At 41.8% G+C, this 25,499-nt stretch overlaps 1 protein-coding gene and 1 long non-coding RNA gene across 2 annotated transcripts; both read right to left on the bottom strand.

Annotated features, from left to right (window-relative positions):
- Positions 1-1,083: 1,083 nt before the first annotated feature.
- On the bottom strand, positions 1,084-14,619 carry LOC149018594 (uncharacterized). The gene is made up of 3 exons (XR_016173134.1): positions 14,526-14,619; positions 12,596-12,723; positions 1,084-1,162 (listed from the first exon to the last, which is right to left on the bottom strand). It is a non-coding gene; the product is annotated as an uncharacterized LOC149018594 (long non-coding RNA).
- Positions 14,620-15,126: 507 nt separating this feature from the next.
- On the bottom strand, positions 15,127-17,400 carry LOC149018593 ((R)-mandelonitrile lyase-like). The gene is made up of 4 exons (XM_089154392.1): positions 17,316-17,400; positions 16,535-17,200; positions 15,466-16,336; positions 15,127-15,362 (listed from the first exon to the last, which is right to left on the bottom strand). Exons 1-4 carry the CDS (start codon positions 17,398-17,400, stop codon positions 15,317-15,319), a joined length of 1,668 nt encoding a protein of 555 aa, XP_089010518.1. The 3' UTR covers positions 15,127-15,316.
- Between the last annotated feature and the right edge of the window lie 8,099 nt (positions 17,401-25,499).

The raw sequence follows: 25,499 nt of genomic DNA, 5'->3' as shown, positions 1-25,499 counted from the left end.
GAGGATCATGCAGACTCGCCACCACCTTCCCAGTTCGAGACAAGAGGCACATCCGGGACTCAGGATACTTCGGAGGTCACACCACCTTAGGCTAGAGGTCTATTCACTCGGATGGACCAGTTCAAGCAGGGGCAGATAGAGATGAGGGGCCAGATAGCAGAGTGCCTTGACATACTCCGCTAGATGAGACTAGCTCCACCACCACCACCACAGCAGTAGATAGGTTTAGGTTTTGATTCATTTTGATTCAGTACTGACTTTAGGGTTTATATATGTTTATTGTAGTTTTTATTCAGCACATGTTCGTTTCCTAACATTTTGTAAAGCGTAGAGTACGCTCCAAGTTATGTAAAGCTTCATCTTATTAATGAAATACAGTTATGTTTATTGCGCTTGTATTATTGTCTCTTATGCACTTTCTTGATAATTACAATGTGAGAATGTATTTCACTTGATTTATAATAAGTTATTCAAAAGAAGATTCACTTATTTTCTCAGTTTGTTTCTAACGAAAGATGTTCTATTATTCACTCTAATTCTTTTGAATCACTTCTGGATCTATGACTCAGATTGCTCATCTAACACTTGTATTAAATATTATTGACTTTGTAAAACCAAAGCTCTAATACCACTCTGTCACACCCCACCCGTCGGTCTCGGTTACCCGCCCGACAACCCGTGGGTGCGATCCGTCACAAGATCCAAGGTTTTAGTCTATCACAATATTTAAGACAAATAATGATAATCAAGAGCAAAGACTATTCAATAACTGAATTAAATGAATTACAAGAGTCCAAAATACTCCAATGTCAATAAATAAAGGAAAGAAATAATGAATAAAATGGAATAAAGGTTTCAGCGGAAGTAAACAAAAAGGTTAAATCAATTTCTTCCCAGTTTCCTTTTCTAAATCTAAAAAGTGTTTTTCATGGATCTCAAGGTAAGATGTTCTCCAATTCAACTCTATTCGCTGAGCAAACTTTCTGACCACCCTCCACCTTTGATCATCAATAGGTGCGATAAGCGCACTCCATGCAGCTACAGGAGCTCCCGCACATGCTATTTCCATCTCCCACTGACGGTGCCACATCTTCTTCATGCAGTATGGTTCCTTCATAGGAAACCAGTCCATCTTCCTGTAAAGTTCCTTCTTCTGTGCAGGCTAATAAACAATACAAAATAAAGATGTGAGTTCTAAAGAACTCAGTAAGAAACAATCAACATCCCATCAATATATCCAATAATGCCAAAATACATGTATAATATAAGTGAATGCAAAACATGAATGATACTATGATTTCTAACTATGCAAGTCTCTAATAGTTGACATGCTTTAAGTTATACACCAACCCTCCTCTGGGTAAGTCTCATCACTCTGATCCGGCAAGGACTGGGGCTACCTCTGTAGGGATCATGGGAAAAAGGGAAAATCCACACCTGGCTCTCAATTCCATGGCTGGGGGTTAAGTCAACACTCTCTTACCACGACCGTTGGTAATGAGTACTGGCGCATGTCGGGGTTTCTAATCCAATGCAAGGTCATATTGGTTACATGTCTACATGAAGTCCAGATACATCCCCTATGGCACCAACCAACTCGGTTCAGTATCCTTCGCAACCTAGGAGAGAGAATCCTCACGGACTGGATACCTCTATTGGACTCCACTCCTTAACCCTATGGTCATCCACATATTATTGGGGCGGATGCTCTCATGATTCCTCACGACACCCGGTCCGATCCTTGAACATCCATGAGCCCAACCCTAACACATGCAACCCTACCATTTATATGACTAACAATGGACCACCAAGTCACATCACTGTCATCACGGGTCACTTGATTTCAATCCCCCTACCAAAAGGGTAGTAGCATGTGGGGTACATAACCATGCAATCTAGACTCTACCTAAATAATGCCATCAAATAGTAAAGACAGTGCTGGAGACATCAGCAGGCATGTGTCCCATTCCACAGCCTCCTGATATCCTTAGCCAAGATATCCCAAAATAGATACCTCATCTATCAGAACCATATACCAACTACCATCAATCCACAACATCCATAATCAATACAATATGTGTATAAGTAAGACAAACAGCAGTAAAGTAATATGATTTCTATACAAAACATATAAACAACAACAAATGTAAAGAAATATGATTTCAGATATACACTAGATTAACATATTATAAGTCTATTCAGGAGATAGGATGAATTGTCCTTACCTGCATATAATAAGATTGTCCGTAAAATGAAATTTGATAACAATTATATGACTTTTCTTTCAAACAGTAGTTACCTATATACAGGGTTACAGTAACACATAAGTTAAATGAATCAATTTGAATCAGAACCAAAAACCATTTGGTCTCTGTTTACCGGCCGGTCGCTTAGGTTGAGCGACTGCCACTAGTGACCGCCCCAAAAACAGTGAGTTTCAATCCGAAACTCAGGCTTCTGATTACTCAGTTTCAATCCGGATTTCGAGTAATCTTGACCTAAGTCTCGAATCAAACATCCCTAAGCCAAAAGGGTGAGGGAAAACTAACCATTACCATCAATAGATTACCCATAACCCTCCCCTTGACTGGATTAACCTTCTCACGGAAACAGGGTTTCGTTTACGGTTATTCCATCTCAAGTAGATTAAAAAGAGAGTTAAAATATCCAAGGGGTAATCACAAAGACAATGGAAAAAGGGTTAATACAATTTAACGAACAAAGAGAGTAAAGAACGAAGGATTAATTCAATACCTCACGCCAGAAAGAGAGAAGGAAAGAACTGATCTTCCAAGTCATTGTCAGTACTCCAGAGACTCTTTCGGATCTTCCCCGCAGCCGTCTAACCTCCCAAATAAGCAACCACGAATAAAGTATTCATTAATTAGACAGAGGTTGCCTTTTATAGAAGCCAGGGGGCAAAATCCCCAAAAATAGACCGGGCGGTCGCTTGGGCCGGTCGCTTAGGTTGAGCGACCGCCACTAGTAACCGCCCCCATGTAATTTGCCATACAAGGGTGCTTTTACTAGGGGGTTGATACCCAAGGCCAACCTAGCCCTAAAGAAGAGATGGGGGAGATCTTACCTTCATTCCGGACATCTCTGGAACAACACCGACTTCCAAATTCCAAATTCCAGCCAAGGCAGGCTCTTCAGATAATGGATCCAGATCCATGGGTCCAGGGTATGGATCATGGGCTTCAATCTGGATACTCCACAAGTTCACCCAACTAGACCTTCGGGTTCTTGGACCTGGAATACGGATCTCGAGTTAGAAATATGGGGGTTGTTACACCCTCCCCCCCCCCCCCAATCCTCCGCCACCTCCACCCCCTTCAGCCTCCTCCACCTCTCCCTCCACCCCTCCTCCACCTTCCCTCCCTCACTTCTGGTCCTTTCTTCTTGCCTTCCATGCAGCAATCCTGAGCTGGCCTTCACCTTCGACTAATACCCTCTTCTTTGGAGAAGAGTAGACCCTTGTGTTCGTACGCCACAGGCTCTTGATGAAGAAGTCTCTTAGTGAAGTCATTGCATTTTTCAGGCCATTTCCTTGGCTCTCATCCCCCCCCCTTCCCATGGTCAAAGCATCCCTCTCTAAGCAATGGAAGCCCTCTGGGATGCTCGATGCTTTCTTGCTTGATCACGGCTTCTTTCTTTTCAAATTCTCATCTGATTCAGACAAGGCTAGAGCCATTGAAGGAGGGCCCTAAATTGTGGGGAAGAAATCCATTTTCCTCAAGCAATGGCACCACAAGTTGTGCCTTACGCATGAGGATTTCTCTTCCTTACTTCTCCGGGTCTTCTTCCAAGGCTCCTCTCCCTTACTGGTGCTCTGAAGGTTTGAGCCTTGTTGGTTCTGCTCTGTGCACCCCACTATACTTGGACATGCGAACGTTGTTGAAGGACCAATTGTCATTTGCTTGTATATGCATCAAATTCCCTGCAATATCCTTTCTCCCCTCTATGATTTTAGTCAAGGAAGGAGGCTTTGCCTTCATCCAAGAGGTCCGTTATGGGGACCTCCCCACAGCCTATTGATGAGCACATTTATGTGTGAAATCTTAGGGCATAAAGCATGCATTTTATACACTTAAGAGTAGAGTTACCTTGGGTTTTATGTTGTTTTTGCAGATTTTAGGACTTTTCAAGATTTAAGCAAATATTTGGAGTTTTGGGCTTGAGTCATGTTATTTTACACGTCAAGAAGTCCATTCAAATTCTCAAATGCGAAAATGGGCCTGATCTGGAGCATGATGGGCTAGAGATGTGTGATTATGGGCCAACTCCGAAATATTGAAGAGATAAAGAAGGCAAATTTGATCTACGGCTGAGATTTTAAATCAAATCTACAGAGATATTATTGAGAGAGTCCAAATGGAAAAGAGTCCTTGCATACCTCAATATCTTATCTCTTATCTTGGATTTAATTAAAGAAAGAAAAAGAGGAAAAAGAATTATATTCAAAAAGAAAAAGAGGAAAAACCCCGTTTTTGAATGCCTCTGTCCAGTTTCGATAAAACCCTTCATCGAACGGTCATCCGATGTCCGATCGTGCTGATTTTTGGAGGAGAGCTTCACGACTACTTAAACCTCAAATCCAACGGTGGAATTATGCATCTGACTTCTCTAAGTTGGCGCGATTACTACGTCAAAACCCTAATTGGTTGAGTCAGATAGAAACCCTGAGTTTTATTCAAATTCAGCCGTACTTCATATCTCATGTAAACTCTATAAAAGGAGAGCATACTCCATCAAAGGAGAACGTGTTCTAGAGCTTAGTAGAAGCATTCTTTCTTCTCTCTTTAGTTTATTAAGGTTTTCTCTAGTTTTCTTTGCTTGCATTAGTGAGATTTAAATTTCTAGATTCAATGTTTAGGTTTAATCTTTTTATGTAATGCAATTCAAGTTCAAGCTTCAAGTTCAAGTTTCAATTTTTTTAGATTCGTTTTTCTCTGGGTCTAGCAATTGCAGATTTAGATCATTCTAGATCTAGAACTGGTTGTTAGGGTTGGTTGAGATTCGAATCGTTTGTTCAATTCGCAAGTAAGTAACCTTCTTTATTAATCTTCTCTCCTCCCTCCATTCCCGCTTCTATCTACCCCTCCATATTCTTAATTTAGGATTTACTTTCAGCATTATTTATTGTTCTCCCTTCCCTTGGATCCTTGATCAGAGATGCCTATAGTCGTACCTCTCTTTGGTTAAGGCTTCCTTTTCCTTTTATTGCTTTGTTTATTACTTTGTTTCTGTTATTTACTTTCTGCCTATTCATTCATCATCTCGGACCACATAACCGGAGCAAGCCTACAGTCTTGCCTCTGCTTCTGGTGACGGGTGGTGTTGCATCTGCATTTTAGCTATGAACTAAATTTTACTAACTGCTTTAACATACTAACTGGTTTTATTTATTTATTTTCTTTTTTATTTTTATTGTTCGCATTTTTTTCCTGTCTTTTATTTATGCATTGATTGTGTTTAATTTATTTTTCGTTTCAATTCGATTGCATTAGACGAATAGATTAGGATCGTTTAGTTTAGTTAATTAGTTAAAAAAAAAATTGAATCATTCCACTCTCGCATTACTATTAAGAAGTTGAATTCTAAGTGGTATATCTCCTTGAGATCGACCCGTTAGCTACATGATACCGTGCGCTTGCAGTTACTTTTAAAATTCGCAAACACCTATGTTGCAATTCTTTTGGTCATTCCACTTGTGTAAAGAAGCAGCCCGATTGACCTATGACAGTGCTCCTCAAACCATTCACTAGGCTAAGATCCCCAACGGTCCTCCCCGAGCCAAATGCCACCTTTGACCCAACACCCTTTTTCTCTTCTTGGAGATCCCTCTGGCACCTTGGAAACCACTATTTCGGTTCCAACCCTCCTCCTCCCCATTGGTCAATTCGTCTCTTGGTGGAATGGAAAACCCTGTTTTCCAGTCAATTCTCCCCTACCATCACAGGCAACAAGTCTACTCGGTCTCTCTTTCCCTAATTTTCCCATGTCATCTCCCCTCTGCCCCCGCTCTCCCGCTGACCTCTGAGCCCCCTACCCTGCCTTTATGCTGACCTCTGAGCCCCTTGCCCCTCCTGTGCCACTACCCTTCTCAACCATTTCTCTTCCTTTACCCTGCTTGCTTGCTATTTCCTCTTCCGTGCTTAACTCTTCTGCAACCTCCATTTCCCATGCTTCCCCTTCCCTTCTTCACTCCATGATCCCATCTTCTCCCTCTTCTAGTGTGGTCCCCACCTAGCCCGCCATCCTTCACTCTCCCTTACCTCTATCTCCCCACCAGGCCTCTTCTCCATTCTACCTCTATTTCTGGTTCTAGGTTAGCCCCGGTCCAACCCTCACTTGGGCCCAACCTTCACCCCCTTTCCCTCTCTATTGGACTGTCTTATTCCCCCTCCTCTTCTCTACCCTGGGTTTTTTGTTGGGTCCTTCCCCCATCCAAGCTTCGTTCTTTCAGCTCCTTTCCTAGCCCTCTTCCCGTGGAGAAGAGACACGGCCGGGAACGAATAAAAGCGGGTGATGGAAGGGGGGAGGCGGGCGCAGGCGATTTAATTCATACCCGCAATGGAAAGAAAAGGGGGGAAACCAACGACCAGACATGGACGGTTAGGCAACTGAATGATTGCCAACTGATTGATGTTAGATCTCATGGAGCTCAATTCACATGGACAAACAAGAGGAGGAGTGATGCCAATGTTAAACGACTTGATAGAGGATTGCTAAGCTGCATGGGTAAGATTATTTACTAATCTTGTTCGGTTCGATCATTCCCATCCGAGATACTCAAGGTCATATTCCCAAGGGCCCCAAACCTTTCGATTGAGGCAGGGTTTCCCAGAGCAGCGGAAAAGCCAAACGGCATGGAATATACCATCATATGGTAAAGCTAGTGACATAATTCAGCGAAGAGCCAAAATGCGGGGAAGGTTTGATTGGAATCTAAAGGTGTTTGGTAATATCAATAGCAGAATGCTACTTTGCTCAAGGAACTCGAATATCTACAAGATGCACCTCCTCGGATTTGAATCAATCTAGGGAATGTGAAATTCAAGAGCACCTTCGGGTGGCCTATCAAAGGGAGGAAGGCATTGGCACGAAGGCAAAGTACATTGGGCACGGAAGGGGATAGGAATACAAATTCTTTCATACTTGTGCCATACAAAGAAGGAAACGAAACAAATTCGGCTTAAAGAACCCGATGGGACGGGCGAATCGAAAGGACATAAGAATATCATTCAGAGAAGTATGAGAAGATTTTTTCCTCGGAACCAATTGATGAGGAAGCCTGCGCTGCTTTACGCTCAACAACCGGCTCTCGGGACATTAATGATAGATTATGCTCTACACCCACCGAGGAGGAAATCAAGAAAGGTTTGGGACATGGCACCTCTCAAATCTCCTGGCCGATGGCTACCCCCGCTTCTTCCGAAATCGGCAGCTGGAACGATGTTTGTAACTTTGTTTATGAATTTTTCAATTCGGGGCATGTCCAAGGATGCAAATGTGACTTATCTATGTTTGATCCCTAAAGTTGACCAACCGAGTAGGTTGACCATTTCGGACCTATTAGCCTATGTAATGTCACAGAAATTGTGAGCAAAATTCTAGCCACCGACCAAGGTCCACGGATAATATTATTTCCCCTACTCGGCGGCTTTCATCCCTCAGAGATTGATCTCTGACAACGTCCTCATGGCCCATGAGGCCTTCCATTATATCAGGAAGAAAAAGAACGGGAAGAAAAGGCTCATGGCTATCAAGTTAGATATGACCAAGGCATATGACAGGATGGAGTGGAATTTTGTAGAAAAGGTTCTCGGGCACTTGGCTTCTCGGGCAAGTGGGTGAAGATGGTCATGTCTTGTCTTACCTCGTATCTTATAGCATATTAGTGAATGGTATACCTCAACCTACCATTACTCCATCTAGAGGTATCAGGCAGGGTGATCCCCTCTCCCCCTCCATATTTGTGTTATGCTCCCAGGCTTTGAGTGCCATTTTGATTGAAGCAGAAAACAATGGTTTTATTCATGGGATCAAGGTCAGGAATAGAAGCACTCCTCTTTCCCATTTACTCTTTGCAGATGACGGTATTTTATTTGTGAAGTGGGATTGAGTGAAGTCCACAATCGAAAGCATGTCTTGATTTTTATTGCTCTGCAAGTGGCCAAAGAATCAATGGCCAAAAATCATGCCTCACTTTTAGTCCAAACACACCTACTCGAATCAAAAGGTGGTTATCTCGTATTCTTAAAATCCCTTATGGGCAGGGTCCAAAGAAGTATTTGGGATTACCAGTGGAATTTGGACTGTCAAAGAAAACTCTATTTCAGGATGTGGAAGAAAGAACTCTTAACAAAATGCAGGGTTGGACAAGTAATTTACTTTCACATGCGGGGAAGGAGGTTTTAATTAAATCAGTGGCTTTATCTGGATACACCTATGCTGCCTCACATTTTAAGATCCCTAAGGCACATCATCAGAAGCTAAGGAGCTCGATCTCTCAGTTCTATTGGGGCAATACGGACAAGGAGCACAAGGTATGTTGGATATCATGGAAGAGGATGAGCAAGTCAAAAGAGAAAGGGGGTCTAGGCTTCAGAGACCCTGAATTACATAATAGAGCTTTATTGGGTAAATTAGCTTGGAGGCTTTGGTCGGATCCCCAATCTTATTGGGCCCAATTTTATAAAAACTCTATTTCCCTCTCGTGATTTTTGGAGGCCAGATTATCCTCGTCTCCCTCCTGGGCTTGGAGAGGAATCCTTGAAGGAAGAGAAGTTCTAAAAGCAGGGCTATTGTGGAGGATTGGTACAGGTGTGAAAATCAATATTTGGGAGGATGGATGGATTCCTCAAAACCCTGAATATAAAGTTGTGCACCAATCTTTCAGGTCTTCGAGGGTCACTTGGGTAGCTGATTTAATTGATGAAGTCAACAGAGTATGGAAGGCTGATCTTATAAGGGAAATGTTTCATGAGGAGGATTCAAAGGCCATTCTCTCTATAAAACTTGCTTTGTTTCCAAAAGAAGACCATCAAATTTGGGGTCCAGCTTCAAATGGTATATTCTCTACTAAATCTGCTTACCACAGATTATGTGACATTTTAGACAAAGAGAACAGAGAAGCACATGGTGCTGAACTGTCCCAGATGCAAGTCCCTAAAGAAGTTTGGAAAGCTATTTGGAGCTGCAAGACATCCCCAAAAATTCGGACCTTCCTGTGGAGAGCTCTCTCTGGAGGTCTAGCTACTGCAAAGGCTCTTCAAATTAGGCATTTGACTAGGGACTCTTGCGCCCTAGATGTGGTGGGGATGAGGAAACGTGAACATCTATTGTTGGATTGCTCTTGCCCGAGCCGCTGGTTCACTCTCCCTGGGTTCTGCCCCTCATTCTAACTTGTCTCTTCCATCTTTATAGCAGATGGAATCAAAGGGATATCAAGTCTCTCGAGATTCATCTGTGGGAAATTTGGCTGGCCCGTAATAAGCTCCTTTGAAGGCGTGGAACCTCTCCATGCGGGTGTCAGAAGGCCCGAGGAGTGCAGCAGATTTTCAAGAGCCTTCAGGTCTCGCCACTAATGACACTCCTCTTTTACCATTGGAGAGAACTAATCGAAATGGACAGCACCTCCTAGAGGAGTTTGTAAGCTCAACACCGATCCGCACAAGAGGGAAGAAAGGAGGATTGGGTTTTGTTCTTCGTGGAGACACGGGGCACCCACTCTTGCCGTTCAATCCCATCGATTTCGGTTCGGTGTCCGAAGGAGAGGTAATGTATTCGAGAGGGGCTACCGGCTGAAGGAGTTGATTATATTGTTGTGAGAGGACGCGGAGGTTGTCGTGGCCGCATAATCCCCGCCACCCCCGTAAGTTTGAAACCTATTGTGGAGGATGTTACTCACTTATCTTCTTATTTTTTGGATTGTTCCTTCTCTTTTAGTCCCAGGGAGTGTAATCATGTAGCACACCTTTGCTAGGAAGGCCGCCCTACAGGGAGGATCATTGGCCACTTTCCACCTCTTGCTCTTGGACCTTTGTAATTCGATGCCTTGCCTTCCTGTGTAGTTGAATGATAGTTTCTTTACCAAAAAAAAAAAACCAGCCCTACCTTCCTCTTTCCCCTTTGATTCCAGCCTAGTCTCCCCCTCTGGGCCTGTCCCTTCCCCTACCCTAGAGCCTAACCTTGCCTCCATTTCAATGATCAATTGTGAACTTGGGGACTCTTCTGACACTGAGACCCCTTCCCCGCCTCTTTGGGAAAGCTAGAGAAGCTTTCACTCAACAAAAGGTCTCCACTCCTTAGCCGATGATTATTTAGTCGAGCTCCCGTCTTCGAGGAAAAATAAATAAAAAGAATAAAAAGAAATAGTTTTACTTTGGCCCTTAGGCCTGTTGGGCTTGAGCTCTTGTTCATTAGTTTTTAGTCTTTTGTATTATTTTGCATTTTGTTTGCCCTTCCAAGCCTCTGTCAGGCTCGGCCCTTGGTCTCTGGTTGTTCTCTCCCCCCTTCTTTCCTTTTGGTGATGGATTATTTATTTATCTGGGGAGAGAGAGAGAGGAAAAAACAAGAAAGAAAGATATAGCTTGTTTTACCTAATTTATTTATAAGTTCAGAGGATTCAGGAGATATATGCATCATTTATATTGTAAGGGATATTATTAAGGAATGTAAGAGAAAATATTGAGGATTCTCTTACTTGATACACCACCACACTTTCTATGTTCTACCAAATTCTTGTATTTTTTTTATAGGCACTTCTGTTCCCAAATAAAATAAAATCTGAAGCAAACTTTCAATTAAACCCTACTTTTATACTGATTTAAACTGGTGATTTTCTTACTGAAACAGACATGGACTTAAACTAATCCTCCCATGAAAATGAAAGAAAGAGAATGACTTCAATGGAATGGTCCCTCCAAGCCAATCTTTTAACCACTTCTCTATAGATAGACACAACTTTGGCTAGTGGCTTCAGACAACTAGGCTGGATTAGGCTCAGATTTTACATAGCACAGACCTAGCTCCGACCCAAGGAGCAGAAACCATCCCAAACCTCAGTCCACCCTATATGGGATCACGTATGAGGACCAAGCTCAGCCGAGTTGAGCTCATCTGGTCCAGGCCAGGCCACAAAGTTCACAAACAGTAGGGAAGAAGTTAAAAAAATTTGTGCGTGGTGAGTATCCATGGCATGATTTTATATTCCTTCACTTTTAGGAATTAGACACAACTCATTAAAATGACATGCTTATTTGGGATCCTAACATATCTACTGTATATAGTTTCATGTGGAAAGCATATGATTTCTGATAAAATTACCAATATATTGTCAGAGTTCATGTGAAATCACTTGCCTGGAACTAGTATCAAGTACATAGGCCACTCAACATAAAAGCAACGTTGTCACATTAAAGTGAAAGATGAACTAAAGCAAGCATGCAATCAAAATAATCTGAGACATGGCACTAACATTACAGTCACTTCAACTCAAAACAATAAAAGTAATGCAGTTTTCCTTTACTCATAATCCACCAACTCCTTTTTTACATGGAGTGGCTCAAAAGCATCACCCAGAACTTGTTAAGCTGCTTGATTTTAGCTTTATACAGCATCTCAATAAGGTGCCTTGATATAAACTCAATTTCAAAATTTGGAAAAGAGCCAGGGGTCCGTGTCTGTAGTTGTGTACTCAAATGTAACCAGGAATAGACAACAACCTTTTGATCAAGATCTAGGTCAAAACTATTCTTCATCTGAACTTAAATAAGGTTTAGTCTAAATATGTCAATTCAGACAAAACAGGAGTTAATATCCTGTACAACAGGATTGTAGGTTTTAAAGGAAAATTTCCAACCCTAGCAAAACCAGTGAAACTTGCGTACATGTAATTGCAGTTTGCATATAAACATAAACATCGCTGATAATCATTTACAGAATTTTTCCTTATCCTCTGAGAAAATGATTCATAATTTGCAGCTTGAATGAATTCTGTCATCTTTTTATACTACAATCTAGATAGTCAGTTATAGAAACTGTGATACAGAATAAGTTTAATCTAGCCAAAGATGAAAATACAAAACCATCAGTGGTACCAATTCAAGAGGAAAAAAAAAAAATGAACTGATAAGTTGTATTGATCAAAAATCTCTATTCTGAACCCAGAAAAGAAAGAAAAAATTATGAAAAGAGCAAAACAGGTACCAAAAACAACTACTTTTGCAGCAAATTTATCCACCGAAATACAAGGAACTTAAACAGGGACCCAAATCTATCAGTAGTTGTTATAAAATCAGAAAAAAAAATAAAATAAAAGAAGTTGCTCAAGGAATTTCATAAATGAACAGAATCAGAGAGATGCACCTAAGCAAAAGATGATTAATCCAACTAGTGTATCATAAAGGTCATAAACTTGAGAGTAAATTACTTCAAGTTACCTTACTTCATATCATAAGACTGCAAAATAATATCATAAAAACTAAGATACACTACCATTCAATAAGAAAGAATAGAATTAGTGTCTTTGCAACTGTGAACAAAAGATAGAAATGAATCAACAATACAGGAAAGCTACATTGCTTACCTTTAGACTAGAGGCAGAGCATTTAATAGGATCTTCAGGAGCTGACAGATCAAGCTTTCTGTATTGGGTCTTCACACAGACTTGCCCCCAAGACTCCTTTCCAAGTTAGTCGTGCTAATATCTGTGGACTGTAACTTCAATAAGATGAAGTGAGTAACCAAGTATCCTACTCTCAACACACACACACACACAGATTTAAACTGTATCTTTCAAGAGACTTCATTTCTAATGGGAAGGGAATAAATCTAAACTAGTTTTTGATATGGAACACTTTCAGTTCATAATTTTCAGATTGACCCAGAGTATAGTTCAGTTTGCAAAGGACCTCATTATAACCAATAAAGTTACTCAGGGAGAATTAGTCAACCACAATCTTTATATGGTAACTGAGTTGCATTGGATGTTGCTCATTCAAGATGTAGTTGGGGTTTATTATTGGCAATCAGTAATACTCCAAAATTTTTTACTACCCGGCAGGCCAGTAAACAAGCAAAAGTATCTCTAGTATGAGTTGAACATCACCTATTCACAGAGTAACAAGTATAAAACAGGAACATTTATCTGAAACCTTGGGTGTGGGGTGGTGAAGAGGGATAGGGGGAGAGGGAAGAGGTGGGGGGGGGGGGGAGGGAAGAGGGGGGGGGGGGGGGGGGGGGGGGGGGGGGGGGGGGGGGGGGGGAGAGGGAGTATGAAATGAACTTAATAATTAAGACAGAGAAATACTTCTACTCCTCTTCTCTTCTAATTCTATACTACTCTTTAAGTAAATCTTATCCTCTGTTGAAACATCATTCAAATGTACCACAGAAAATTTACAAGGCAAAAGACAAAGTGAATGAAAAAATTGACAAGCAGCCAATTGAAGCCATAGAAAAATCTCATGGCCCGAAACCAGCAAACCCAAGGAGTGAAAACCCAGCCCAAACCCCAATCACACAGTGATGGGCTCACTTATGAGGACCAATCAGCCTAGTCGAGCTCAGTTCATTCCAGGCCAGGCAACAAAGTTAACATACAGTAGGGAAAAAGTTTAATATTTTTGTGCATGGTGAGTATCCATGACCTGATTTTTATATTCCTTCACTTAAGGAATTAAACACAACCAATTAAGATGACATGCTTATTTGGGATCCTAACATATGATACCTAACATATCCACTTTATATAGTTTCATGCGGAAAGCACATGATTTGCAGCTTGAATCAATTCTGTCATCTTTTTATGCTGCAATCTAGTTAGTCAGTTACAGGAACTGCAAAAATTTAGTTAAAAAAAAATGTTACAGGAACTGCGATACAGTATAAGTTTAATCTACACTTATAGCCATCTAGCCAAAAAAAAAAAATAGAAAACAATCACTGTGGAACCAATTCAAAAATAATAATAATAATAAAAATAACAATAATGAAAGAACTGCTAAGTTGTATTGATCAAAAATCTTTATCCTGAACCCAGAACAGGGGAAAAATTGTGAAAAGAGCGAATAGGTACCAAATACAACTACTCTTGCAGAAAATATTTCCACCTAATTTCAGGAAGTTTATAAATCAAACACTTTTTCACAACCACGATATACAAAGAACTTAAACAGGGACCCCAAATTCATTGGTAGTCAATATAAAATCGTGACAAAAAGAAAATGTAAAACAAAAGAAGTTGCCGAAAGTATTTCATAGAAATGAACAGAATCAGAGAGATGCACCTAAACTATAGATGATTAATCCAACTAGTGTATGATATAAAGATCATTAACTTGAAAGATAATGTACTTCCAAGTTACATTTTCTCATACCATAACACCACCGACTAAAATATCATAAGAACTAAGACACAGTACTAATCAATCAAAAAGAAATAGAATCAATATCTTTGAAACTGTGAACAAAAGATAGAAATGAATCAGAAAAACAGGAATAGCATCATATCTCACCTTTAAAGCAGAGGCGGAGCATGGAATAGGATATTCAGGAGCTGACAGATCAAGATTTCTGGATCAGGTCTTCACACAGACTTGCCCCAAAGACTCTTTTTCAAGTTAGTTGATAGTGCTAATATCTATGGACTTGATAGTGCTAATATCTATGGACTGGAACTTTAATAAGACAAAGTGAGTAACCAAATCTCCCACTCTGCAGCCCCTTTTGGTAATTTCAGGGGAGAGAGAGGTAGATTTAAACTGTAACTTTCGAGAGACTTAATTTCAGATGGGGGAGGGAATAAATCTAAACTAGTTTTTAATATGGCAGCAGTTTTAGTTCATTATTGTCAGATTGTACCAGAGAATGATTCATTTTGCCAAGGACCTCATTGGAAAAGACATCAATGAAATCACTCAGGGAGAATTAGTCAACCACAATCTTTAAATGGGTAACCGAGTTGCATTGGATGTTGCTGATTCCAGATACAGTTGTGTTTAATTATTGACAATCAGTATTAATCCAAAATGTTCCTGCTGTGGGGGGGGGGGAGAGAGAGAGAGAGAGAGAGAAAAGAGGGAATATGAAATGAACAATTAAGACAGAAAGGAATACTTCTACTCCTCTGCTCTTCTATACACTCTGCAACTACATCTTATCCTCTATTGAAACGTCATTCCAATGCACCAAAGAAATTTTACGAGGGAAAGACAAAGGGAACGAAAAAATTGACAAGCAGCCAATTGAAGCCGTAGAAAAATCTCATGGCCCGAAACCAACAATTTTGTCCTCGCAAGAACAACCATTATATCTTGGAAGTTCTGTTGTTGATCAACTGTAGACCTACATACCTGCCAAAAAAATGGAAAAAGAGAAGAAAACCACCATCAATAACATCAAACTTTATTCCTCAGTAAACATCAGATCAGACACAAACAAAGAACCATAATTTACCTTCCCAGCATCATCAGTGTTGCCTGAGGATTTGTTCCTGGAGACACTGTGAAAGTAGATCCATCAACAACTCGAAGCCCATCCAAGCCAATCACCCTGTACTGACCATCAACAACCTTCCCTACCAGGCAGCCACCATGGTAGTGCCATATGGTTGCAACTGTTCGGCGGCAAAAGTCAGCCATCAACCCATCATCAGACAAATTTGAGGGCAATGTTGGCCCAACATATCTAAAATCCCTAGCACCAAGCAAGCCCCTGGTCCTAAAACCATCCATTGACTGGCTCCTCAGTACCTCACCTATCTTGCGCATCCCTGAAACGCACCGTGCCAAATCCACCGGGTTCTGGAAGTAGTTAAACCGCACTACTGGATTCACTCTGACATCAGTGGATGCAAGACGAAGCGATCCATTCGAGAGTGGCCCAGAAATCTTCTCCATAATGGTGGCAATAGTAATATAGACCGGAGAAAAAGGGTCACGCAGGAAGATGGGGCGAACTGGAGACACAAAAGGGACAATGTTTGATGCAGCCTCAATGTAGCTGCCTGATATGGTAATGCCCACCACCTGTATGAGAGAATGATCGACTGGGTGTGGTGGAGCAATTGAAATGCCATTCCGGGGATTGTCATACATGAACTGACCCACATAGGGGAGGTGGTTCACCACTGGTATACCCATTGAGGCAAGGTAAGCACGCGAGCCAATGCCGCTTAGAAACAGAAGCTGAGGGCTGCCAATGGCCCCTGAACATAGTATTACTTCCCCTTCCCCGCGTATCATGGCACGGTGGTGCCGTCCCAATCCATCCCTGTAAACCACACCACTCGCTGCCTGTTTCGCCGCAGCAGAGGAAGACAATGAACCTGAAACAGTACAGTCCAAGGTCAATTCCGTCATTTCACATGGCCTGTTGACCCACGTTAGCTTAGTTTGATATGTTTTTCTGAAAAGCAAAACTAATCAGGATTCTTGGCGTGACCCTAAAGAAAAAATCAAAATAACTATCACTCAATCAGAGGAAGCAGAACTCAACGTCAGAAACGAGGGATGAGAAAAAGAACCAGAAGAAGTAGAGCGTGAGCCCACGAGAACCCTGATGACATTCGCATGGATAGCAACTCTGATGTTTGAAGGGTTTGCGTTGTTCAGAAGATCTGCAGCTGAGTGTCTACGACCAGAGGTATCGAAGGTAGAACCACCAATCTTGGTTCCGGTTACATGATCGAGACTGAACCCATTGTATGGAGTAACGTTAGCTTCAAGAAGCCCATCAAGAATCTTCGATTGCCAGTTTAAGAGATTGGGTTTAAAAACCACAGTCTTCTCCACCCACTCGTAAGACTGGTTCACGAGATTCATGTCCCAGTAAACCCCAGATTTCTCAAAGAACTCTGTATCTCCTCTGCTGTAAAACCCAGCATTGATTGCGCTACTTCCACCGAGAACTCTTCCTCTAGCATTGGGAACACCGTCCTCAGAAGTGAAAGGTTGAGCAGGCGAGTCGAAGGTGTCTGTATGGGATAGCAGAGGCAAGAACCCTTCTTGGTTCATGAGGTCCGGTTTGTCATGCATGTACCCACCTCTCTCTAACAACAAGACTCTGAATTTATCAGACAATGTAGCTGCTAATGGACAACCAGCGGTGCCGCCTCCGACGATGATATAATCATAATCCTCTCTCGTGGGTAATTCCGTGGCGTTTACAACGAAACTCACATACGGTGGATCTGCAAGAACGAAGAAACAAGCATTAAGATATGGTCCATTTCTTCCAAGAAAAAACAGAACATCGAACAGAAAACAGAGACGAAATGGACTTCAATAAGATGTATGTTAACCCACCTTCTGGTTGCGCTGGCAAAAGCCATGGAAGGAGGAGGAGGAGAAAACAGAAAACAGGGAAATTTTGTTTATTGAATTCGCTCATGGTCGACTAAAATGTGTCACACTGAAAGCTTTTAGAAGCAGAACCCCGAAACTGAACTCTGAACTAACAGCGAGAGAGAGGGAGAGGGTCCAATGAATCTAAAAGCTAAACTAAACTAAAGATTTGGCAACAACAATGCGATTTACGTGCGCAGAGAGAAAAGATAGAGAGAAAAGAAACAGAGGGAAGGCACTGTTTGTCAAAACCTTCTTTGACCGAGAAATTTTTCCAAAATCTTTGCTCTTGGCCAGATATACATGCAAAAACTTAATTGTATAAAAGTTCCCTCGTTTGTGTTTAAGCTGATTTGGATGAACCTCATATCCAAAAAAAAAATAATAATAAAAAAAAAAAAAAAAATTAATTAATTAATTAATTACATGGTTAGCTACAGCTTAATTACCACGTTATAATCTTAACCCCCCTTTTCTCCTCCTCTTTAAAAAAAACTGAAAAATCCTCCACCATGGATACAGTATTATTTTCCAGACAACCATGGATCACTCATGTAGGAGGGACTCCACTAGAGATGTAAACGGACCGGATTTAGATCGGATAGTGGTAATATTATATCCGCATCTTATTATATTCGAACGAATTTAGATAATATCATATCGGTTTTCGAACAGATTCAATGATAATCGAATAGTTATTTTCTTAAGTAAATTCTTCTAGACGAGCATGAATACACATTGAATACAAGTTTTTGACTACCTGTTTACATCTTTACCATTTATTTGTGAGGGCACTGTTGAAAATTTAAGAATTTAGCAACTTTGGTAGCTATTTTTGAATAAGGAATTTAATTGGGTAATTTTATTGGATAGATAATAATCGGTAAGAAAATTGTATACCATATCCGCATCCTATTAATAATCGGACGGATTTGAATTCTCTTAAATGGATGCAGATGCAAATTTAGAAGTAGATTTCGGTTATCCATTTATACCCCTAGACTCCGCCTCTGAGCATTATAAAATAGACCAGAAATAGGTCCCCTCCTAAAAATGTAATGGTAAGGTTGTGAAGATGTATAATCTTTTACCCCCACCAGGTAGATCCCATCTTCAAAAGAATTACTAAGTTTTTGATGGTTGGCATTGGTGAAAGTGCAATAGAAAAAGCTTAAAAATTGAATAGAATTTGAAAGAAATTATTCAAGATGATATTATGGAGTTATCATCTATGAAAGTCATCTTGCAGTCCTTGTGGAGTTTGTTCTTATTGTGAGCAAGGGGCCTGTCCTTCCTGATTGGTGTCCCTTTTTCTTGGTGTTTCCTTTCCTTTGGCAGGCTTTTATAGTAGTAGGAGATCCAAATTTGCCTTCTCTTATATTTTTTTTCTAATACTAGCAAAATTTTGTGTGCATATGCATGTGGTTATGGTTATTTTTAAATGATTAAAGGTTTTCATATTGAGGGAGAATTTTTGGAATTTTTTTAGAAAATTTGTAGAATTCGTATCACTCCCTTATATTTTATTCACTAAAACTCCTGCTGAATCAATTCACATTTGATTCTCCTAAAAATTCAAGCTTTTACCTTTTTTTGTCCCTTATAGTTTTTAATTCTGAAGTTATCCCTTTATTTTTTGAATCTAACATGTTTCTCTGTTTCAAGTTGACTCGATTGACATTATTTGGTTCAAAATTTATTTATTTATTTATCTATTTTTATGGAAATTTAAATTAAATATGACCAGACAATCCTGGTTTGACTCTGTCAACAACAACAATCATACCCATTTTGACAACACTTTTACAAATGAAATTAAATTCTTGCAAACTGGATTCTACACCATTAAACTGTTTGAAATTCGACCATTTGCCAACGGGCGAACATGCCGGGCTCCGGCTCCCCGCACCTATTGACACATTTCGAAGCACTTTGACTATTTTTTTAGAAATGTTGGCAAATAGAAATGCTGATCATTTGCACGATAAACTATCTAAGCCTGGCTATCGAACTGTCAGGTATGAGGTTCCATGAGAAAACTGACTGGAGGACTTTCAAACGTGATTTCTATTCTATGTTTCTTGATTGTAGATTAAAATGTTCAGTTGAAAGTTAGTGAGAATTACGACACACTTTTCCCTTGTAAAATATTGCAGATATATATTTGGCATGAATATGCATGTGATGCGTCCAAAATCTGTTCAGCCCTTAGATCTCCTCTTGATGACCTACAAAACGAAAACGTTAGATGTGGCCCGACCGCGGGGGTCGGGAGTCCACCTCCGAAGGCTAAGTCAGTTGATGAACTTAATCACAAACGGCTCTCCTAGAAGCACAGAGCTAAGGAATGAAGAACTGGGAAAGGTGATCTAGATCGTAAGCCTCTGATAGTTTACGTCTATCAGTATGTATCTGAATCTGAGTCTGAGTATCAGATTGTGTGTGTGTTTCCGATCCTCCTCCACCTCGTATGGCAGTGAGGTTTATATAGAGTGTACCTTCGAATCTCCTTCGTTGGATGCACTTGAGCCTTCTTCGGGTAGTCGTTGGATCTTAACAGTTAGATCCGTTTAGCGATAGACTTCTACTAGGTTGGACTAGTAGAGGACTCCTGAGATAACCTTTAGGTTATGCGATGATTATCCCTTCGATAATGATTATCCACAGCCGTCAATTCGAGTCTGCCATCATTAGGGTAATTAACCTAATCCATAAGGTGGATTAGGGCGTGCTTGTAGCTTAATAAGTCTTCTTCCTCAGCAAGCCATCTTCTGGATCCGGTTCGCTCGGGAGCGAGTCGGTTCCCTCTGACTAGACCGGGGTTTAGGGTCGAACCAGGTATGAACCCGGTCCGATCATAATTTCTCCATATCACGAGCCCCCCAGACCAAGCGTTCGATCGATCCCGAGGGCTTGGTTTTTAACTAGGTTCTTCGTCAGGCGATAGTCTCTACGTGTTCCATTAAATGTCATATCACATTTAATGCGGTGGTCACTTTTCCTCGAGCGTTGTGAGGGTAAGGCCACGTGTCTCATTGCAGTCGATCTGTCGTGGCTCACGTAATCCAAGCGACGGTTTCCGAACGCCTGTTTAGGATTCGTGAGTTCAAACTTTCAAAACGTCTTCTAATCGCGATCGTCGATTTTGAATCAATCTCGATCGTTCAGATTCCCGAACACTCGTGCGGGTGTTTTAAAAACGGTTTGTTGTCTTCGTAGGTTTCATTCTTCCTGTCCGGAATTTGAACCTTTGTTGTCTGCTTCGCGCCTTCCTGCTCTCAAACTTTTGCCTCACTGAATCAGTAAGTTTACTGGTCTTTTTCTTTTTGTAGTTTACTGAAACAAGTAATGGCGGATAATAGGGCTTCTCTGGTACCCAGTGTTAGTAATAGTAGTAGTAATGAAGCTTTTGCTTCTCCTCCTTCTGAACACTTGGATAGTGATAACAAAACCCTAACTGTCCTCTGGCGCGAGTTTGCTGAAGTTTCTCAAAAAGGTTTAGAGAGAAAAACCGAAACTCCTTCTGTCCTCCTCAAGTCTGGATCTTCCAAGACTGCCGAGTCTCCTAGGCAGCCTCAAACTTCCAGGTCCGATGGTGGACCTGGCTCTGTTCCCTCCATTTACAAGGAGGAAACCCTTCTTTCAGCCATCCAAGATTTTGATTTTCCTTCCTCCTATCATGTTAGGGCTCCCCATCCTGATGAGAGGGTTGATTCAACCCTTTCGGGTGAATTTTCTCTGTACATAGATGCACTAGAAAGCGGGGTTCGCTTTCCCTTTTTTAATCCTTTGTTCTCCGCAGTTCTGAATCATTGGGACATTTGTCCCGGAATGCTCCTTCCCAATAGCTGGCGTCTCATCGTCGGCTTCTTGGGTTTGTGTTTTGAACTTGGCATTACGCCATCTCTTTCTCTCTTTGTACATTTTCATGTTCTTTCTATCTCCCATCCTCCCGGATGGGTTTTTCTGTCCAAACGCAATAAGGTTGAACTTGATTGGAGGGGCAGCATCCTTGCCAAAGGAACTTGCCCTTCTAACCACAAAAGATGGCGCGAACGATATTTATTCTGTCGAGCGCCTCCATTGGATCTTAACTTCCCGACCGCCTGGAGGCGGTGTACTTCTTCTTCTGAGAATAACCGAGGCCTTCCCTTATCCAAAGAAGACAAGGCGGCCGTCAGGAAGATCAAATCCAGTCCATGGTATCAAGAGATACATGGACTTGAGGTGGAGTATAACTCCATTCTTCAGTACTGGGGCTTGGCTCATTGTGAGCTTCTAAACATCATCTTTTAATTTTACTTAAGTGATATGTCTTCAATTCTGACTTTTGCTCTTCTTTGCAGTGCCTTCAAGAATGAACCCCGAGAACCTGCGAGTGAAGGCTGCTAGGGCCGTTGTGACTGCCGAGCAACGATCACCCAGAGCCTTGACCGTAGATCAAGAGGCTTTTGTTCCCTCTCCCGACCCCTCTTACAAGGGTATCAGGAATATCAGGCCCGTGGCTGATGCTTTGGGTAAAGGGAAAAAGCCAATGGTGGAGAGGTCTAATGTCTCCTCTTCCGCCCGAACCAAAAGGAGGCATGATACAATTGATGCTTCCTCCCATAAAAAATCCAAAACTTCAATGAATTGTGAGGAGGTCTTCACCCCCAGTGGACCCTGAAGTTGACCGACAGGGTGACTCGGGACCCTGAGAAAGCTGCAGAGTGGAGCTCCCTCAGTCTTGTTCCTTCTGATCGCCAGGAATTTGAAAACCTGGATGACGTTTCCCTTGTTAGTCAATCCACAAGGTACCGGTCTTCTTGCTTATTTATTTTTTCATAATTTCTTATAACTTCTTTTGATAATTTCCGCCTTCCCAGGAATGTTGTGTTAAGCTTCTATCAACACATGGAAGCATTGAGCCGGGTTGGCTGCAACAGCTCCTTGCTGCAAACCTGTGAAGAGAATTTGGCCAAAGCCAATTCTGAGATAAACCGGCTGACTGCAGCTACCGAGGAGCTGCAAAGAAAGCATGAGGAAGAAGTGATCTCCCTCAAAGAGGCCCTTGATTCTTCGAAGGCTCGTGCCGCTCCTGCTGAGCGCGAGGCCAGGAAGCAAAAAGAAGCTGCCACGTTGTTTGGACAGGCTTGAATTTCAATGTAGGGAAAACGAAGAATGTCTGAAGTGGGCGGTCCCTAGCAAGCCTGAGCACATCAAGCCAGAGCTTTGGAAGGAGTGTGTTCGGAAGTACCTGAACAACGTACCTTTCTCCGAGCTGCTAGGTGCCTACAACATCCAAGCTTATCGCTTGGGGAGAATGACGTTTGGGAGCGAATTCTCGCATCAATCCCTGCCTTCGATACTGCTCCCTTTCGTGAGGTGTGCCATAAAGAGGTCTTCGGGAAATTAGGCATGGATCTCCCAGACTAGGCTCGGGAAGAAAATGATCCTTTTCCAGCTGACCCACAATATGAGGCATATCTGGCTGACGAGCCGGCGCTTCTAGAGGAAAAGTCTCAAGCCGAGTCAGAAGCTGCTGCTAAAGAGGACTTTGACAATGTTATTCTTGAGAAAGGCTCTTCTCAGGATCCTGAGAAAAGTCCTCCCGACCAGGGCCCCTCGAGCAACAATGAAGAAGAGGCTTAGGGAGTTATCTTTCTTTCTTTTTTTTTTTTTTTTTTTTTTTTTTTTTTTTTTTTTGTAAAGATTGACCTCCTTGCTAATGAATAGACACTTCTTTTTCATGTTGGCCTTCCCTGTCTCCTGCTGAAATTTTGTCTTGAATATCAAAATATAAACGATAAAACTTATCACTTAACTTCACATTCTTCGACGAATAATAATCTTGTAGAGATATTATGAAGATGCGTTTTGGAAAGATGCATTAATCTTCCCCACTACTTCATTTACTACAAAGTCCACACGTTTCCCTTCTCGTATCTGCGAAGTCCAAACATTTCCTTGCTCTGGTATACCATTCACTGTTTCCAATGAATCGGAAATACATCCATTATTACAATGGCGGTACGACGATTGGAGGTATCCCTGCATCGGGTGCTCGCCTCCACATGTTTCCATGTGGCATCCCTCCGACCGTTGATCTTGCTTTCTGCGGATTTCGAAGCGTCATTTCGATCTGGGCCATTGGTTTTCTTTAGCTCTCAACCGTCGTCTTAATACCTGAGGCTATTTAAAGCCTTCGTGGGTACTCTCCATCTATCCTGCTATCTGCAAGTTAGATTTGCCAAAGCGACATTCCGTCCTCCTGCTTGCTTCCGTATTCCTCGTACTCCAACAATAGCTCTATCAACTTCTGAACAAGTGAGTTTTTTGATTACTCATCTCTTTCCCCCTTCCCCCCGAGTAAACTGCACAGTAGTAATACTTGGGGTTTAGTGAATCGGGTTTTTCATAAGTGATAGAGAACTAGGGTTTTCCCTCTTTTCTTTCGTCGTTGGATATCTGTACTGATACGGCTTTTTTGTTTATATAGTGGCTCCCAGGATTAACCCGAACTTTATCAGAGCGAAGTCTAGCAAGAAAATCGTTCCGTTGGCGGTGGTTGGGGCCAGTGAGGTGGTTTCAGCTAATGAATCCTCCAAGCGTAAGGCGACTGCTGTTGGTGAATCTTCAAGTCAGATTCCCACAGTTTCTATTGATGCCGTCCCTGCGCCTCTTTTGCCCGAAGTGATCGCTCGTCTTTCCCAGGAAGATCTTGATCACTCCGTTGTTGATGGTGTGGTCCCAGCAGGTGCTGCTCCTATTTCTAATTCCAGTGCTTGTTTGGCATCCTCCTCCTCTCCTTTGGAATTGGAAGATTTTGCCACCAGGAAGCGCCGTCAGGTGACAAGTGATGCAGCTCATCCTTCTCTTGGTGTAGCTCATCCTTCGCCTGAATTAGTGTCAAAAGAGTTTGACAGAGCGTTGGAATGGTGCACTGCTGCTCGAATGACTTCTGAGAGCACAGTTCTTTCCAAACTTTCAGATGAAGTCTTTATGAAGTCACTGGTGATGTAAGTCTTTCTTCATTATCTTTTGATTCCGAATATTACTCTTCTGCTCCTTTTTAACTCGGAAGTTGTTTGCAGGAGTCTTACTAGTAACTTCCACAACCAAGTGGAAGCAGCCTCTAGGCTCAATAGGTTGAGCAATGAAGTTTCCAGGCTTTGGGAAATCTCTGAAGCTAAAGATGCTGATATTGCTCGCCTTAGGAAACTAGCTTGGGAGGTTACAGGAGAAAAGAATTCGGTGATCGATCGTCTTCAGTCGGACTTGGATGATGCCAGGGAGAAGATCCGGCAACTGGAACAAGCAGTTGGAAAGTCAGGAGCCAAAGGATCTGAAACGTTACCCCAAAGGCAAGTTGTCGTTCCTTTGCCCGAATCCCTTCCAATTGATGTTCGCAGAGCCTGCGTCTTCAAGTATTTACACAGTAAGCCTTTTGTTGAAATGCTGAATGCTTATAACTTGCAGGCGTACCGGGATGGTGAGAACGAAGTATGGGAATCAATATTAAGGAAGGATCATCATTTTGATACGACTCCCTACGGTGTTGTTTGCCATCCTAAAGTATTTACCAAACTGGGCCTTCCTCCTCCTGACTGGACCAAAAATAAGATTGATCCTCCGCCTTCTGATCCAGATATTATGCATTATCTGGAAAACTCTCCTGTTTACTCTCCCTTGTAAGGATTCAATTATGACGAGCTCGCCTTGAATGCAAAAGATTTGAGTTTTGGTTGATACATGGTCTGCAGCTGACCTGATTTCTTATGAAGTGTATCAAAAACTGAAGGTGGATGAGGACTTGATGGAGCCTTCATCCACACATCTATATGGTTTTGTAGGGTCGTCAGCGGTGGCGGAAGGATCTGTCCAGTTGGACTTATCTATTGGAAGTTTTCCTAAGGAAACAACCGTCCGAATCAATTTTTTGGTGGTTCGGGAACTGCCAGCTTACAATGTTATCCTCGAGCGACCATCTTTATCCAAGATAGGTGCTATTGTTTCGACAAAACACCTGAAGATAAAATTCCCGACTGATATGGGAATTTGTCAAGTCTCCTCTGACCAGAGGACCTCTCGGCCATGTTACGTTGCCTATTTAAAAGACAAGGAGGGCCCGAGGAAGGTGACTGCCCTACCTATAGAAGTTCGAGA

The sequence above is a fragment of the Hakea prostrata genome, chromosome 4 (assembly GCF_041222555.1).
Source record: "Hakea prostrata isolate BN-2017 chromosome 4, UWA_Hpros_2, whole genome shotgun sequence".
Classification (NCBI taxonomy): domain Eukaryota; kingdom Viridiplantae; phylum Streptophyta; class Magnoliopsida; order Proteales; family Proteaceae; genus Hakea; species Hakea prostrata.
Note: the sequence above shows the minus strand (reverse complement) of the source record. Positions and strands in the feature narration are given on the sequence as shown.